This window comes from Lethenteron reissneri, chromosome 32, assembly GCF_015708825.2.
Source record: "Lethenteron reissneri isolate LAM-NWPU_2019-01 chromosome 32, ASM1570882v1, whole genome shotgun sequence".
Taxonomy (NCBI): Eukaryota; Metazoa; Chordata; class Hyperoartia; order Petromyzontiformes; family Petromyzontidae; genus Lethenteron; species Lethenteron reissneri.
Genome location: NC_083810.1, coordinates 9,444,907 through 9,459,540, shown reverse-complemented (window position 1 = coordinate 9,459,540; position 14,634 = coordinate 9,444,907). Strand labels below are relative to the sequence as shown.

The window sequence follows — 14,634 nt, the reverse complement described above, 5'->3', positions numbered from 1 at the left end:
TAAGTTCGGGAGCTTTCACTTTTTTTATTTTGTTATCTCGGCCGGCAGCAGAGACAACGCGGTTCGAGGGAGCGACCTCTCGGGGTCAGGGGTCACCGCCGTGGTCAGCTGAATTGACGAGTCGCCGGACCACCCGCACGAAGCCAAATAAACACCGCGTCTCCGGCGCGGGAGAGATTAATGTCCACCGTAAAACGCAACCCCCCACCCACCCTTCCACCCCCCACCGGCCAGCAGACCCGTTAACGCGAGGGCAGCCCCGGTTAGAGACAGGATCGAGCGGGTGGATAAGTAAGCGAGCAAGGGGACAAGTGATTTAATGCGTGGACGCGTGGTTGACAAGATGATCACGCGAGCAAGCAAGCGGGCGGATGAGCAGTTTGTCCTGTCGAAGAGCGGGCGAGCAAGTGAACAAGCGATTGGATGACAGATGGGAACACGAGTAGATGAACGAGCGATTTCACGGGTTGATGAGTGGTTGAGCAGGTGATCAAATGAGCAAGCGGTTGAATGAGCGGTTCACTGAGTGGGTTAGAAGCAAGTGAGTGAACGGAATGGGCGAGTCAACAAGTGGATGGGTAGGTGATTTAGTCGGTGGATGGGTGAGTGAGTGAATGAGTGGGTGGATGTCGAATTTTGTGGGTGACCCAACAATAAAAATGGGTAGATGGGCGAGCGAGCAGGTGGATGAACGAGTGAGCATTATCGGTGCTGGCAATAACGCCCCGTGTCTCCCGCTCCCCGTGTCTCCCCACTTTGTCCGTGTGCGAGCAGTCCAAGGTGTACACCCGCACGCCGACGATGTACCTGGACTTCCGCTTGGCGCAGGGAGCCACGCACTCCCAGCCTGTGCCGCAGGGTAACGACGCGCCCTTCCAGTAACGCCGGCGACGCCCCGCGATTCCCAGGGCCCTTTCTTCCAGAGACTTTCGCTCGGTGACGTTTGACCAAGTCCCTCCACCGTCGAGCGTAGCGGCGGTCTGTCGCGCTGCCGCGTCAAAGCCGACCGCCCGTCGCGTGTGCGCGGGTTGAGCGATCGATTGCGGACGTCGTCAAAATGAAACGGGTTACTTGGCGACGCCGCTGCCGCCTTGGCGGTGAACTCGCGAGAAGAATAAACAAAAAAGAACTCGGCACGCCCGTCAGTGACCCTATGGCCTTAAAAAAAAACATATATACATTAGCCAACGTTTCAGGCAATGGCCCTTCTGCATAGCACATAGGCACCACCCTGTCTCTCTCTGTCTGCGTGCTGTAAAGAAGTGCCGTTGCTTTTGACGAGCGTGCTTCTTTGTTTTGAGGTTTGTGTGTGGACGCGTGCAGCCCCATTTTCAATCCACTGCTGGATGAGGCTCCCCCTCCATGCCACACTGGTTGCGGCGGTTACTTGACCGTATTTCACTGCCCATCCGAGCACTGTCCAAAGATCAACCTCTGCTTTTGCCTCTGAGTTGCGACGATATCGGACTCATTCTGTGAGTGATTTGCAAGCAATTCCGTTTTTTTTATATACAGATACTTAATTTTTGCTCAGGCGTGAACTCAGACGCCCACTCCGTAACGGGACGCAGACGGTCGACGGTGGCGGTGTGGTGTTGGAATGAACCCAGGCGCCCCGGTGAGGCACCACCAGGGCTTCGTTTCCACCCCCCGGTCTGTCCCGGTCCGCGTCCCGAGAAAACATTCCAAGATTGAAAAGTGATTTCTTTGAAACTGCTTTTTGTGTTTAGTTTGCTGTCCTTCCCACGCACCCCTGATTAGCATCGTTGGCTACGTAAGGTTTTCGAAAGAAGCTCAATATACGTACATACATGTCTGTGCCCGGCACACTGCCGCATCCAGTATCCCTCTCGCAGCATCACAGGCCACGAGTGGTAGTCGCGTGCCCGCCGACTGCGGTCTGTCTACCGGCGGCGTGGAAAAAAAACAATTCGGCGAGAAGATTCAGCTCTCTTGGCGCCACGCGAAATGAAAGAAACACAAAGCAAAGGGGAGGGCATAAATGTCGCTCGGCTTTGCGTGCGTTTTTTTTTACATCCCTGGGAGCCGAGCCACCGCGCGGCGTCGCTCGCGCTTCCTCGCTCCGTCGCGTCGAGCGCGGGGAGGTCCGCTCGTTCGTGCCATCTCGCGCACGTGCGTGCGTGCGTGCGTGCGTGTGTGCGTGCGCGCGATGGAAGATTTGCAGGCGGATCCACGTGCTGTTGGGGAGATTTTTTCTTTCGCTCCGTAAACGGCTCGCGGGGCCCGTTGCCAAGCCGATGTGTTTTCGCCGATTCGTCGAGATGTGAACCTGACCGCTGATGTTTATGCGGCCTGGTGGACGTCTGTGTGATGATGTGGCCTGCCGTTTTAGCGGTCTACTGGCCGTGCGAGCCTGTGTACGTGTGGTCCGTTAATGGTGTGGTCTGCCGTTCATGTGGTCCGATTGTACATGTGGTCTGGTGATCATGTGGTCCGGCGTACAGACGGCGGCCTCCTTTGCTGTTGGTGACGTGTGGCCTGCTGCTGTGTTTGTGCGTGCAAGTGTGTACTTGTGTTTGTGCAAGTGTGCACGTGTGTGCGTATACATCTGCCGGTCTTCTTAAGTCAGTCAACCCATGGCACCTGGGTCTGTCCTGTGACCTCCTGCCAGCGAGCCTTCAATACTTCACGTGGCCTCAATGTGCACGTAGCGTGGCTAGCCTACTGCGCTGTGAACCTGGCGATCTAGGTTTGATTCCCAGCCACGGCCAACATCAGTTGGGAGTGATATCTGAACCAGTCGTGGGCCTCCTCTATATCTACTCAGCCTTAAATGTGTAGCTGGTAAACATTAGCAGTGGGACATGGCATGGTGTTGGTCACGCCATCTCCCACTTGCCCCTGCAGTCTTTGTGGGTTATATGGGCGATGTTTGTCTTTGTATGAACACACGTCTGTGTGTGTTCTTACAAATTTGTGCACGCACCTGTGTGGCGTGCGTGTGTGTGGGGAGTGGTAGTGTAGTGGATAGCGCACTGTGCTTGCGAACCCGGCCACCCAAGTTCGATTCCCGCTCACGCCTGATAACGAATATCTGAATCTGTGCTGGGCCTCCGCTTTGTCCACTCGGAAATAAATGAGTACCTGGTGTGGCATGAGCAGTGGCAGAAACAACGGTCGTGGTGTTGTGCACCCACCCCCTCGTGTGGAGTGCCGGCTTTGCTTGGTGCCCGTCATCAGCACTTGCCCGAACAGTCTGTTAAAGGCTACCTGGGGGATATTCCGGGGATATTTGTGTGTGCCTGTGCTGACACGATTGGGTGCTGTGTGTGCATGTGCATGGGTGCTTGTGTGTGTATGTGTGTGCGTGGGTGCTTGTGTGTGTGCGTGTGCATGGGTGCTTGTGTGTGCGTGTGCATGGGTGCTTGTGTGTGTGCGTGTGCATGGGTGCCTGTGTGTGTGCGTGTGCATGGGTGCTTGTGTGTGTGCGTGTGCATGGGTGCTTGTGTGTGTGCGTGTGCATGGGTGCTTGTGTGTTTGCGTGTGCATGTGTGCATGGGTGCCGTGTGTGCGTGTGCATGGGTGCTTGTGTGTGTGCGTGTGCATGTGTGCATGGGTGCTTGTGTGTGTGCGTGTGTGTGCGTGTGCATGGGTGCGTGTGTGTGTGTGTGCGTGTGCATGGGTGCTTGTGTGTGTGCGTGTGCATGGATGCTTGTGTGTGTGTGTGCGTGGGTGGGTGCGCTGCTCTACAAAGCCGCTATTCTGAGTTCAATTCTCGCTCACGGCCAACACCAGTGACGATTATAGGAAACGGTCCTGGGCCTCAAATGAATGCCTGGTGCAGTGTGTAAACATCGCCACTGGGGAGACAAAGGCGGTCAGTTGTGGAGCTGGCCACCCACCCCCACTTATTCCGTGCCGGCCTTCAGAGATGCTGCTCTAACAGTCTGTTAAAAGGATACCCAGGGGGTATTTGTGTGTGCCTGTGCCTGTGTTGGCACGAGTGTGTGCGTGTGAATGAGTGCATGTGCGTTTGTGTGTGTGTGTCTGCACGTGAATGGGTGCATGTGCGTTTGTGTGTGTGTGTCTGCACGTGAATGGGTGCATGTGTGTTTGTGTGTGTGTGTCTGCACGTGAATGGGTGCATGTGTGCGCGTGTGTGTGTGTCTGCACGTGAATGGGTGCATGTGCGTTTTTGTGTGTGTCTGCACGTGAATGGGTGCATGTGTGCGCGTGTGTGTGTGTGTGTCTGCACGTGAATGGGTGCATGTGTGCGCGTGTGTGTGTGTGTGTCTGCACGTGAATGGGTGCATGTGCGTTTTTGTGTGTGTCTGCACGTGAATGGGTGCATGTGCGTGTGTGTGTGTCTGCACGTGAATGGGTGCATGTGTGCGCGTGTGTGTGTGTCTGCACGTGAATGGGTGCATGTGCGTTTTTGTGTGTGTCTGCACGTGAATGGGTGCATGTGCGTGTGTGTGTGTCTGCACGTGAATGGGTGCATGTGTGCGCGTGTGTGTGCCACCGCGCGGGTTTTCCACTGAGTCGCCCTCTCCAGCGGATGTTGTGTGCAAGCGGCAATTTTATTTTTATTCTTTCATCATTTTTGTTCCCCCTCTCCCCCTTTTCCATGGGTTTTATTATATTTATTATATATTTTTTAAATGTTGGCTTTCCCCGTGTTCCATCCCAGCTCCACCCTCTGCCACACACACACACGCACGTACGTGTGTGTGTGTGGCAGAGGGTGGAGCTGGGATGGGTGTGTGTGTGTGTGGGGAGCGGCAGCAGAATCGGTCAGCGCACTGCGCTATGAACCCAGCCACCTCGAGTTCTAATCCCGCTCGCGGCCGATCAACGAGTGGCGAATTTATACCCGACCCGGCCTTTCAATTGGCACCTGGTGCACTGCGGGGAAGACTAAGGCGGCCGGGCGTGGTGCTCGCCAAACAGCACTTGCCCTAGCAGTCTGTTAAGACTATACAGGGGTGGAAGCAGGGTGGGTGGGTGGGTGGGGGGGATCTGTGTGCGTGTGCGTACTCATTTGAGTTTTAAGGGAGGGGGGGGGGGGGAGCAAACAAAACAAAAAAACACAAAACCGAGAACCAGATGCCATCAGAGAGTAAAGACAAACACCTCGGGGACCTCGAGAACCCAGACACACCGAGGCAACGAGCGGGCTCCCCGCACCCCACCACGTCGACCGCTGCGGTGGTTGGGGGCACAACGAGTTCCTTTCGTGAGTCGAGCACCGACGCGTGGCGAGTTGACGGTCGTGTGGCCGGTGGAAAAGAAAATGCAAACCACACGCGCCCGGCCCCCTACCACCTTGTTTCTCCCCCCCCCAGCCACCGCCACACCGTGCCGATGTTTGCACACCGCACCGAGCCGAGCGCTGATCGACGAGCCAGAGTTGGTGATGGTGGGGAGGGCCCCCATCCGCACAGATTGGTTGGAGCCGTGACCAGCAAAGTCAGACTGTTAGAGTAGCCTGCCGACACAAAAACAGCGGCCGCGGTTCGCCGCTAAGCGACGGTTGACGTCGCGACAGCGCTTGTGCCAGGCTAGGTGCGCTTCGTGTGTGCGCCACAAATGCACGCGCACAGGTACAAAGTCAAATATGCCCTTGTGCAGCCTGCGCAGGGTATATTATCGATGAGGGCCACCACGGCACACGAGGGGGTGGGTGGCCAGCACCACCATCACACATCGCACCAGGTACTCATTTGAGGCTGAGTCGACCCCCTCGGCACAACAATAACAACAACAATAACAACAACAACCGTCATTTGCCACTAAGTGGCGGGGACGTCACCATGGCGCCTGCGCCGGCCGATGGCAGAAGGTCACAGGGCAGACCCCGGGTGCCCCGGGTTGACTGAAATGATTGGCAGGTGCATCACCTGTGTCCACCCCCTCCACCATCACCTGTGCCCCCCCCACCATCACCTGTGCCCCCCCGCCATCACCTGTGCCCCCCCCCACCATCACCTGTGCCCCCCCCACCATCACCTGTGCCCCCCCCCACCATCACCTGTGCCCACCCCCCCACCATCACCTGTGCCCCCCCCACCATCACCTGTCCCCACCCCCCCCACCATCACCTGTGCCCACCCCCCCCACCATCACCTGTGCCCACCCCCCACCATCACCTGTGCCCCCCCACCATCACCTGTGCCCACCATCACCTGTGCCCACCCCCCCACCATCACCTGTGCCCCCCCCCCCACCATCACCTGTGCCCCCCCCCCCACCATCACCTGTGCCCACCCCCCCCCCTCTCCACCATCATCTGTGCCCACACCACCACCACCGCCACCTCAACTGTGCCAACTTGCTGTGTGTTTATCCGCCCGGCACTCAGCTCGTTTGTTGTGAGCGTCGCTCCTACACACACACAAAGGCAAAGATCCCCCGCGTAGTCTTAACAGACTTAGGGGCAAGTGCTGTTAGCGAGCACCTATGAAGGCCGGAACGGTGGGTGGCCAGCACCACGTCCGACCGCCTTTGTCTCCCCAGGGGTGATGTTTACACACCGCACCAGGTACTCATTTGAGGCTGAGTCGACCTACGGGAGGCCCAGGACCGGTTCAGATAATCGTCACTAGTGTTGGGGAATCGAACTCGGGTTGCCGGGTTCATAGCGCAGCGCGCTAACTGCTACACTACCGCTACAAACACACGCACACACAAACACACACGTACACACAAACACGTACACACAAACACACACAAACACGTACACACACAAACACACACGTGGTTCTCTGTTGCTGCTGCTGCTCCCCCCCTGCAGCGCAGCAGTACGCGGTTGTGTCTGGTTGTTGTTTTGGTGGTGGCGGTGGTGGTGGTGGTTTTGGCCACGCCGTGTGCCGTGGTTGCGTGAGTCTGGGCTTTTTTTTATCTCGACGAGCCGCAAACGGCATCGCAGGGGCCGGGCTGCTGCCACGGCGCGAATACTCCGGGCGCGATCGCGAGATACCGTGGCCAGTGAGCGTGGGGGGGCAGGGTAGGGGAGGGGGGCTCGAGAGGGATGGAGCGAGGGAGTAAAGGAGGGGGGGGGCATGGGATTGAGGAAGGTGAAGTCATGAAGGGAGACGGGGAGGTGTGGAAAAAGAGAGAGGAAGGGGTGGTCATAGAAGAGGAATTTACGAGTAGAACTGTCCTATCTGCTATGTGAGTAATCGATTACCCTTGACGATCGTCGGTTGATTCGTCGAACAATCGGATAAAATGAAAATGGTCGGAATAAAATGACCGGTGACGGTCAGCGCTTGGTGTGGCATCGGCATCGTCAGCCACGTCTCGCTGGGCGTGGCTTGTTGGGGGTTTCCCTCCTTCGGGAGGCACTTGGACGTGGGGGGCAGCTGCCATTTCAAACGGGGCCCCGAGTAAATGACCAGAAAAAAAAGTCCAGAAGAATCTTCGTCCATCACTCGACGTAATCGCGCCAGCTCTGTTGGGTAGTTTTGGCCAATTCCACGCGTTGCGTGTGGGAGGAATAGCAGACCGAGTTCTCTGGGGGGATGGAAATGGAGTGCCCAGGCTGTATTTCTGATAAACTCGATTTCTCATGAACTGCAGGAGGGGTGGGGGGGGGCAGTGTGGTGGGTCACGGTAAGGAGATGGATTGTTTGAGATGCACAAGGCAACGGTGGCGGATCCAGGAGGTAGGGGGCGATGGCGGGGAGGGTGGGGGGGCATTGCCCCCCATCGTAAAACTCTCCTCGCTCCTCACCGTGGGCCGTTGTGCCCCAGTTGCCGCGGTTCAAATTTTTCCAAATTCGAATGGATGCCGATTAGGCAGCACCAGCAGCCACTGGGTTTGGTGCCCTTTCACCCGCGTGGAGAGGAGATGTCGTGTAAGACGCTCGTCGCGGTATGGAAGTGCCGTCAGATGCCCCCCGGCGCAAAGGGATGGGGCGGCTCGAGATCGCGGACAAATAATTTGCCTCTTCTTGGTTCTTTCGGTAAAGTCACGTAGAAGGGAAATAATAAAATAAAACAAAATAAAATAATAAAATAAATTTATATAAGTTTTTTTTTCCCTTCTACGTGACTTTGCCGAAAGAACCAAGAAGATGAATCCCTGCAGTCACGAAAGCTTTAAATCGAAATAATTTGCCGTTGACCTGAAAACACAGAAATCGTCACGGATGACACAGCACATGCGCGTTGTCTTTGCAGGCTGGACGGGCATGGTGTACACGCTGGCAGGCGCCGTGACGCTGGGTGAGCCACACCGCCACTTCGATCGCGCCGTCGCCCGGCACGCTGTCGCTGGCGGCAACGGCGGTTTGGGTTGTGACGCGGCGTCCAACACGGTCGTGGGGAGCATGGGGGGACGTGTGTGTGTGTGAGAGAGAGAGTGTGTGAGTCTGAGTGTGTGTGAGTGTGTGAGAGTGAGTGTGTGTGTGAGTCTGATTATGTGTGTGTGAGAGTGTGTGAGAGTGTGTGTGTGAGAGTCTGAGAGTGTGTGTGAGTGTGTGTGAAAGTGTCTAAGTGTGTGAGTGTGTGTGAGTGTGCGTGAGTGTGTGTGTGTGAGAGTGTGAGAGTGAGTGTGTGTGCGAGAGTCTGAGAGTGAGTGTGTGTGAGAGTGTGAGAATGAGTGAGTGTGTGTGTGAGAGTCTGAGAGTGTGAGAGTGAGTGTGTGTGAGTCTGAGTGAGTGTGTGTGAGTCTGAGAGTGTGAGAGTGTGTGTGAGTCTGAGTGTGTGAGAGTGTGTGTGAGTCTGAGAGTGTGAGAGTGAGTGTGTGTGTAAGTCTGAGTGTGTGAGAGTGAGAGTGTGTGTATGTGTGTGAGTCTGAGAGTGAGTGTGTGTGTGTGAGTCTGAGAGTGAGTGTATGTGAGTGAGTGTGAGAGTTTGAGAGAGTGAGTGTAAGAACGTAAGTGTGAGTGAGGAGTAGTGGTGTAGTGGTTAGCGCTACCTAGAGTGTTATAAATATGGAATAAGTCGATGGGTCAATGACCCGAATGATAATGATTGCACCACCACCATCCCAGCGTGGACGAACGAGGGCCTTCATCCGAGTACGTCCTGACCCAGGAAGGTGTGCCCATTATTTGCGTCAGATCGCGTTATTTATAAATGTGTCGTAACCCTCCACCACCCGACACGGCCAAACAGTAAAAAAATGTGTCACGTTTTCAAAGGACAAAATAATTCACTTCTTCAGCCCACCGGTGGGCTAAAGAAGTTGGTGGGCTAAAGAAGTTGGTGGGCTAAAGAAGTGAATTATTTTGTCCTTTGAAAACGTGACACATTTTTTACTGTTTAGCCGTGTCGGGTGGTGGAGGGTTACGACACATTTATAAATAACGCGATCTGACCCAAAAACCTATATTATGAATTCTGTGATCGTGCCGAAATCCACTTGCGACTCGGTGATTATGCTCGCGGTTACCCACATCCGTCTAAGTCCACCGCAGAGTTCGCGTCGGTGGTGGGGGTGGGAGGGGGGGAGCAGAGAGAGGGATTAGTAGGCGGGCACTAGGATGTTCTGAACTTGCCCTTGCTGACAATCCCCAATGTTGCCGCTGCCTCTGGCAGGCCCAGCGGGAGCGGAGCAGCGAGTGGAAGCACATCACACCGTGGTGCTGGGCGACGGAGACCACGTGCTCATGCAGAACCAGGTGCCCGACCGCCGCATAACGACGAGCACCGAACAAACCACCAACGAGCAACACCCAACAAATACTGACTCATGACCACCACCAAATGGCCAACTCCAAACGGACATTGACTTCACGACCAAGTTCATGTATTAGGTATAGTCACTGTGAGCCATTCGGCTCTTGAATCGGGTGCAACCGCAACAAACAAAAAAACATGAACAAAAACATCTTAAAGTGACTATGTGACTGAGTGCAAACAGAAAATCCAAGAAAAGACAGCAAAACATTGCAGAAAAAGCACCGTACACCAACGCTGTGTGCAAAAATCCCAGTGGGATGCAAGTCAAACAACCAACAACAACCACAAGACAACTTAGATTAAGGCCATCAGTTTAACTCTGTACTACAACAAACAAACATGGCTAAACCAATACACTTTTCAAATCACCAAACCTGATGACTACAGATGACTACAGACTAACGATTACAGACTTCACGACCAATCACTCTCCACTGCCATTGAGAGGCTGTAATTAAATCCAGGCCTGATTTTGGCTTATGACATAACAAAGAGACAACATTTGGCATGGGCAACGTATTCTGTGTGCTGCACACGTTTCTTGTGTTCAATATCTCATGTGTTTCCAATGTTTCACATGTTTAACGCAATTAATGTCTCTCCACGTCTCCTGCATCTCCCCACGTCTCCCCACGTCTCCCCGCGTCTCCCTCCATCTCTCCCCGTCTCCCCTTGTCTCCCCACGTCTCCCCACGTCACCCCCCATCTCCCCCCGTCTGCCCACATCTCTCCACGTCTCCCCCCGTCTCCCCACGATCCCCACGTCTCCCCGCGTCTCCCCACGTCTCCCCACGTCTCCCCGCATCTCCCCGCGTCTCCCCACGTCTCCCCACGTCTCCCCACGTCTCCCCGCGTCTCCCCACGTCTCCCCACGTCTCCCCACGTCTCCCCGCATCTCCCCGCGTCTCCCCACGTCTCCCCACGTCTCCCCACGTCTCCCCGCGTCTCCCCACGTCTCCCCGCATCTCCCCGCGTCTCCCCACGTCTCCCCACGTCTCCCCGCATCTCCCCGCGTCTCCCCACGTCTCCCCACGTCTCCCCGCGTCTCCCCACGTCTCCCCACGTCTCCCCACGTCTCCCCGCGTCTCCCCACGTCTCCCCGCGTCTCCCCGCGTCTCCCCACGTCTCCCCGCGTCTCCCCACGTCTCCCCGCATCTCCCCGCGTCTCCCCACGTCTCCCCACGTCTCCCCACGTCTCCCCGCGTCTCCCCACGTCTCCCCGCATCTCCCCGCGTCTCCCCACGTCTCCCCACGTCTCCCCACGTCTCCCCGCGTCTCCCCACGTCTCCCCGCATCTCCCCGCGTCTCCCCACGTCTCCCCACGTCTCCCCACGTCTCCCCGCGTCTCCCCACGTCTCCCCGCATCTCCCCGCGTCTCCCCACGTCTCCCCGCGTCTCCCCACGTCTCCCCGCATCTCCCCGCGTCTCCCCACATCTCCCCACGTCTCCCCGCGATCCCCGCGTCTCCCCACGTCTCCCCACGTCTCCCCGCGATCCCCGCGTCTCCCCACGTCTCCCTGCGTCTCCCCGCATCTCTCCGCGTCTCCCCATATCTCCCCGACGTTTGCCGTCCCCGAGGATCTGGAGGAGGCTCACTTCGTGCTCGTGGCCGGGGAACCTCTTAATGAGCCGATCGTCAAGCACGGTAAATAACGACACCACCACCACCACCATCATCATCAACAACAACAACAGTATGGATTTCTGCAGTGTCTAAATTTAGGGTGTGGGAAACATTCGGGGTCAGAGAGGGACTCCCAGACGCCTTTGGCAGGGGCCGCGCGTCCACACGACGCCTCCACCACTGGCACACGCCGAGGCAGCGGCGTCTCGTGTCAAGACTGAGCGGCGTCGCTGCAACGTCGCTGCACCACAACGGGGAACTGTGGCACATAGCGGTCAGCGCCGCTGCGCTACGTACCCGGCGCGACCCGGGTTCGACACCCGCTCGCGATTATAATCGTCACTGGTGTTATCGGAACCGGTCTTGGGCCTCCCCTAGGTCGTGGGCCTCCCCTAGGTCGACTCGGCCTAGAATGATTACCTGGTGCGGTGTGCAAACATCGCCCCGAGCCAGCCTTCATAGGTGCTCGATAGTAGCACTTGCTCCAACAGTCTGTTAAAGGCTATACGGGGGATCTTTGTCTTTGTGTTGATGTCGATGCTTGTCTTGCAGGACCCTTTGTGATGAACACGCAGGAGGAGATTGAGGAGGCCATCTCTGACTTCCGCAACGGAACCAACGGTTTCGAGCGAGCCAAGGGCTGGAAATCCCAGAATGGGAACCGCCGTTGATGGCATCATCGCGTACAGCACCACCACCATCATCATCATCATCGTTCCCATGATCATCATTGACACCATCTCCAGCACCATCATCACGATCGACACTATGTATGTTGAACTGTTACTTCAATCACTCTGTTTCTTCACTGTCACCTACTGAGTCATCACCACCGCTATCTTCACTTTCACCAGCAACGATCGGACGACTATCATCACCACCACCACCACCATCATCACCATGACCTACTGTGTCGCTTCTGTGTTCACCACAATCATTGTCACCATCTACGGCCAGCCACCATCATCAAAGCTTTTCATTCCTTTTCTCAGTGGCAGAGGTCGCAAACGGATTTTTATTCCTTACCCGTACCCGGCCGCACCAGGGTCGCAAACGGGTACCCGTACCCGTACCCTACCCGATACCCGGCTACCCGTACCCGGCCGGGTATCGGGTAGGATACGGGTACCCGATTGCGACCTCTGGGATGAAGCCAGGTTGCAGGCACGGGTGGGTTGATTCTACGAACTTGAATTGTGAGAAGAGACAAGACGTTGGGAAAAGACAATTAGTTCACTGCTTTAGCCCACCGGTGTGTTGAAGCGCGACACCACAACATTTACAATTTGAGTACGACGTTTCGCTGGTAATTGCATCCAGCATCATCGGGCAATTTGCCAGAATGGTGATGCTGGATGCAATTACCAGCGAAACGTCGTACTCAAATTGTAAATGTTGTGGTTTCGCGCTTCAACACACTGGTGGGCTAAAGCAGTGAACTCTTTGTCTTTTGTCAACGTGACACTTTTTTACTGATTGGCCGTGTCGGGTGGTGGAGGGTTACGACACATTTATAAATAACGCGATATAAACCCAAAAACGTTGATTATGAATAATATTGGTCGCGAAAGCCTACGTGTTAAAGAGACAAGACGTTGGGAAATGAGTTACAAACGGTTACTCACCAGTGACTCACGGCCTACCCGTACCCGTACCCGGCCGCACCAGGGTCGCAAACGGGTACCCGTACCCGTACCCAGCCGGGTACGGGTAGCCGGGTATAGGGTAGGGCAACGGGTATCGGGTACCCGATTGCGACCTCTGCTCAGTGGGCATCATCACCACCATCGCCTGCGACCACTACCATCGCTTTCACCAAGTCCACCGTCATCGTCACCCATTGCATTGCCGTCACCATGACCATCACACGGTCATCATGGGCCTCATCAGCACCATCATCATCGGCACATGTTTCACCTACATGACCGCAACCATCACCGACAAAACGGTCGCCACGATAGCTTCCTACGGCACCATCGCCTACATCATCACCAATACCCCATCGCCATCTCTAAACTGTCATCGTCGTGTGTGGGTGTGTCTTACCAACAGTTAATTTCCTGCTTACTAAATAGTTTTAATATATACATGTGCTTAAGACTTTTAAGGGGAAAAAATCTCAAAGCACTGTTGCATGTAACTTATATGTGTATTGATTTCTTTATAATCACATCATTGTGATCACATCCTCATTAACATTAGCATCATTATCAGGTAGCATAGGTGAGTGTAAAGTCGTTGGATTGCCTGTGGTGGGGTAAAAAGTGGGTACCATCAGCTTCCAAACCCATTCAATACCTCTAAAAACGGTCAACGTGTGTGTGTCTATACGCCTGCCGCCTTAAAGTGTGTACACCGGTAGCCTGTCGTGTGACGATTATCTGAACTGGTCCTGGGCCTCCCCTAGGTCGACTCAGCCTCAAATGTGTACCTGATGCGGCGTGTAAAACATCGCCACTGGGGAGACAAAGGCAGTCGGTGTGCCGTTGCCGGCCTTCAGAGGTGCTCGCTAACAACACTTGCCCCAACAGTCTGTTCAGGCTATACGGGGGAGCTTTGTCTTTGTATCGCCTGTAGCCTTATAGACTGTTGGGGCAAGCGCTGTTGGTGAATGCGCTTGCCGGTGAAAAACACGCGCGGGGCTCCCGCACACACAGCATTCTCACCGAGCACAGCAAGCCCCGCGCTCAGTAATTACAGCAGCCCTACAGCAACAGCTGCACCCGCTCTGGCCGTCTGCTATGAATAGGGATCGCTTGGGTTTTTTTTTCTCTCTCTGATGTTTACATGCTCTCATACTTTCTCAGGGTAGGAGGCGGTTTATTTTACGGGTGGGAGTGGTGGTGGTATTGGAGCAAGCAGCCTTGGGACTGCGGTGTGGGAAAGAGGTCACTCCGTACTCTCTGGGTCTTTCGGTAAAGTCACGTAGACAAAAATAATCATCAGGTGATGGCGGACGCTTGTGTTGCGATCGAAACGTCGTGTTCTTTTATGATTTTTTCTGTCCACGTGACTTCAGCGAAAGAACCAGAGAGTATCGGTTCCTGCAGTCACGAAAGCTTCAAAGTGTACGACTCTATCGTTGGCAAATCGCTAATTCTCTATCGATTTATTTCCAGGCTTAAAATAAATATATATCATTTACCGACCATTTCCGTCCCGAGTGCGTTATTGGCATCGCGTCCGTCACCGGACGAAGAATCCGTTGGGATCTCTCGCAGAGTTGGTGCGCGAATCCTTCGTGATGGGCAAAGGCCCCGCCGAAGTGGATGTCGCAGAACTACGTCCGAGATCTCTTCAAGTTAGGGCACCACGGTGGCGAGATGTTAACTACCTCGCCTGGTATACAGGAGGTCGTG

General features: G+C 55.4%; 1 protein-coding gene across 5 annotated transcripts in view; it reads left to right on the top strand.

Annotated features, from left to right (window-relative positions):
- The window catches only part of PIR (pirin), a 41,211-nt gene extending 28,658 nt beyond the window's left edge, over nucleotides 1-12,553 (top strand). For 4 of the 5 annotated variants that reach the window (XM_061563925.1, XM_061563927.1, XM_061563926.1 and 1 more), the window contains 5 exons: nucleotides 775-859; nucleotides 8,146-8,190; nucleotides 9,508-9,590; nucleotides 11,230-11,296; nucleotides 11,828-12,552. In XM_061563925.1, the coding sequence (XP_061419909.1) occupies nucleotides 775-859; nucleotides 8,146-8,190; nucleotides 9,508-9,590; nucleotides 11,230-11,296; nucleotides 11,828-11,946 (399 nt within the window). In that variant the 3' untranslated portion in view covers nucleotides 11,947-12,552. Of the gene's footprint in view, nucleotides 1-774; nucleotides 860-8,145; nucleotides 8,191-9,507; nucleotides 9,591-11,229; nucleotides 11,297-11,827 lie in introns of all 5 variants that reach the window. The other variant, XM_061563928.1, reaches the window with a different exon arrangement.
- The last annotated feature ends 2,081 nt before the right edge of the window (nucleotides 12,554-14,634 follow it).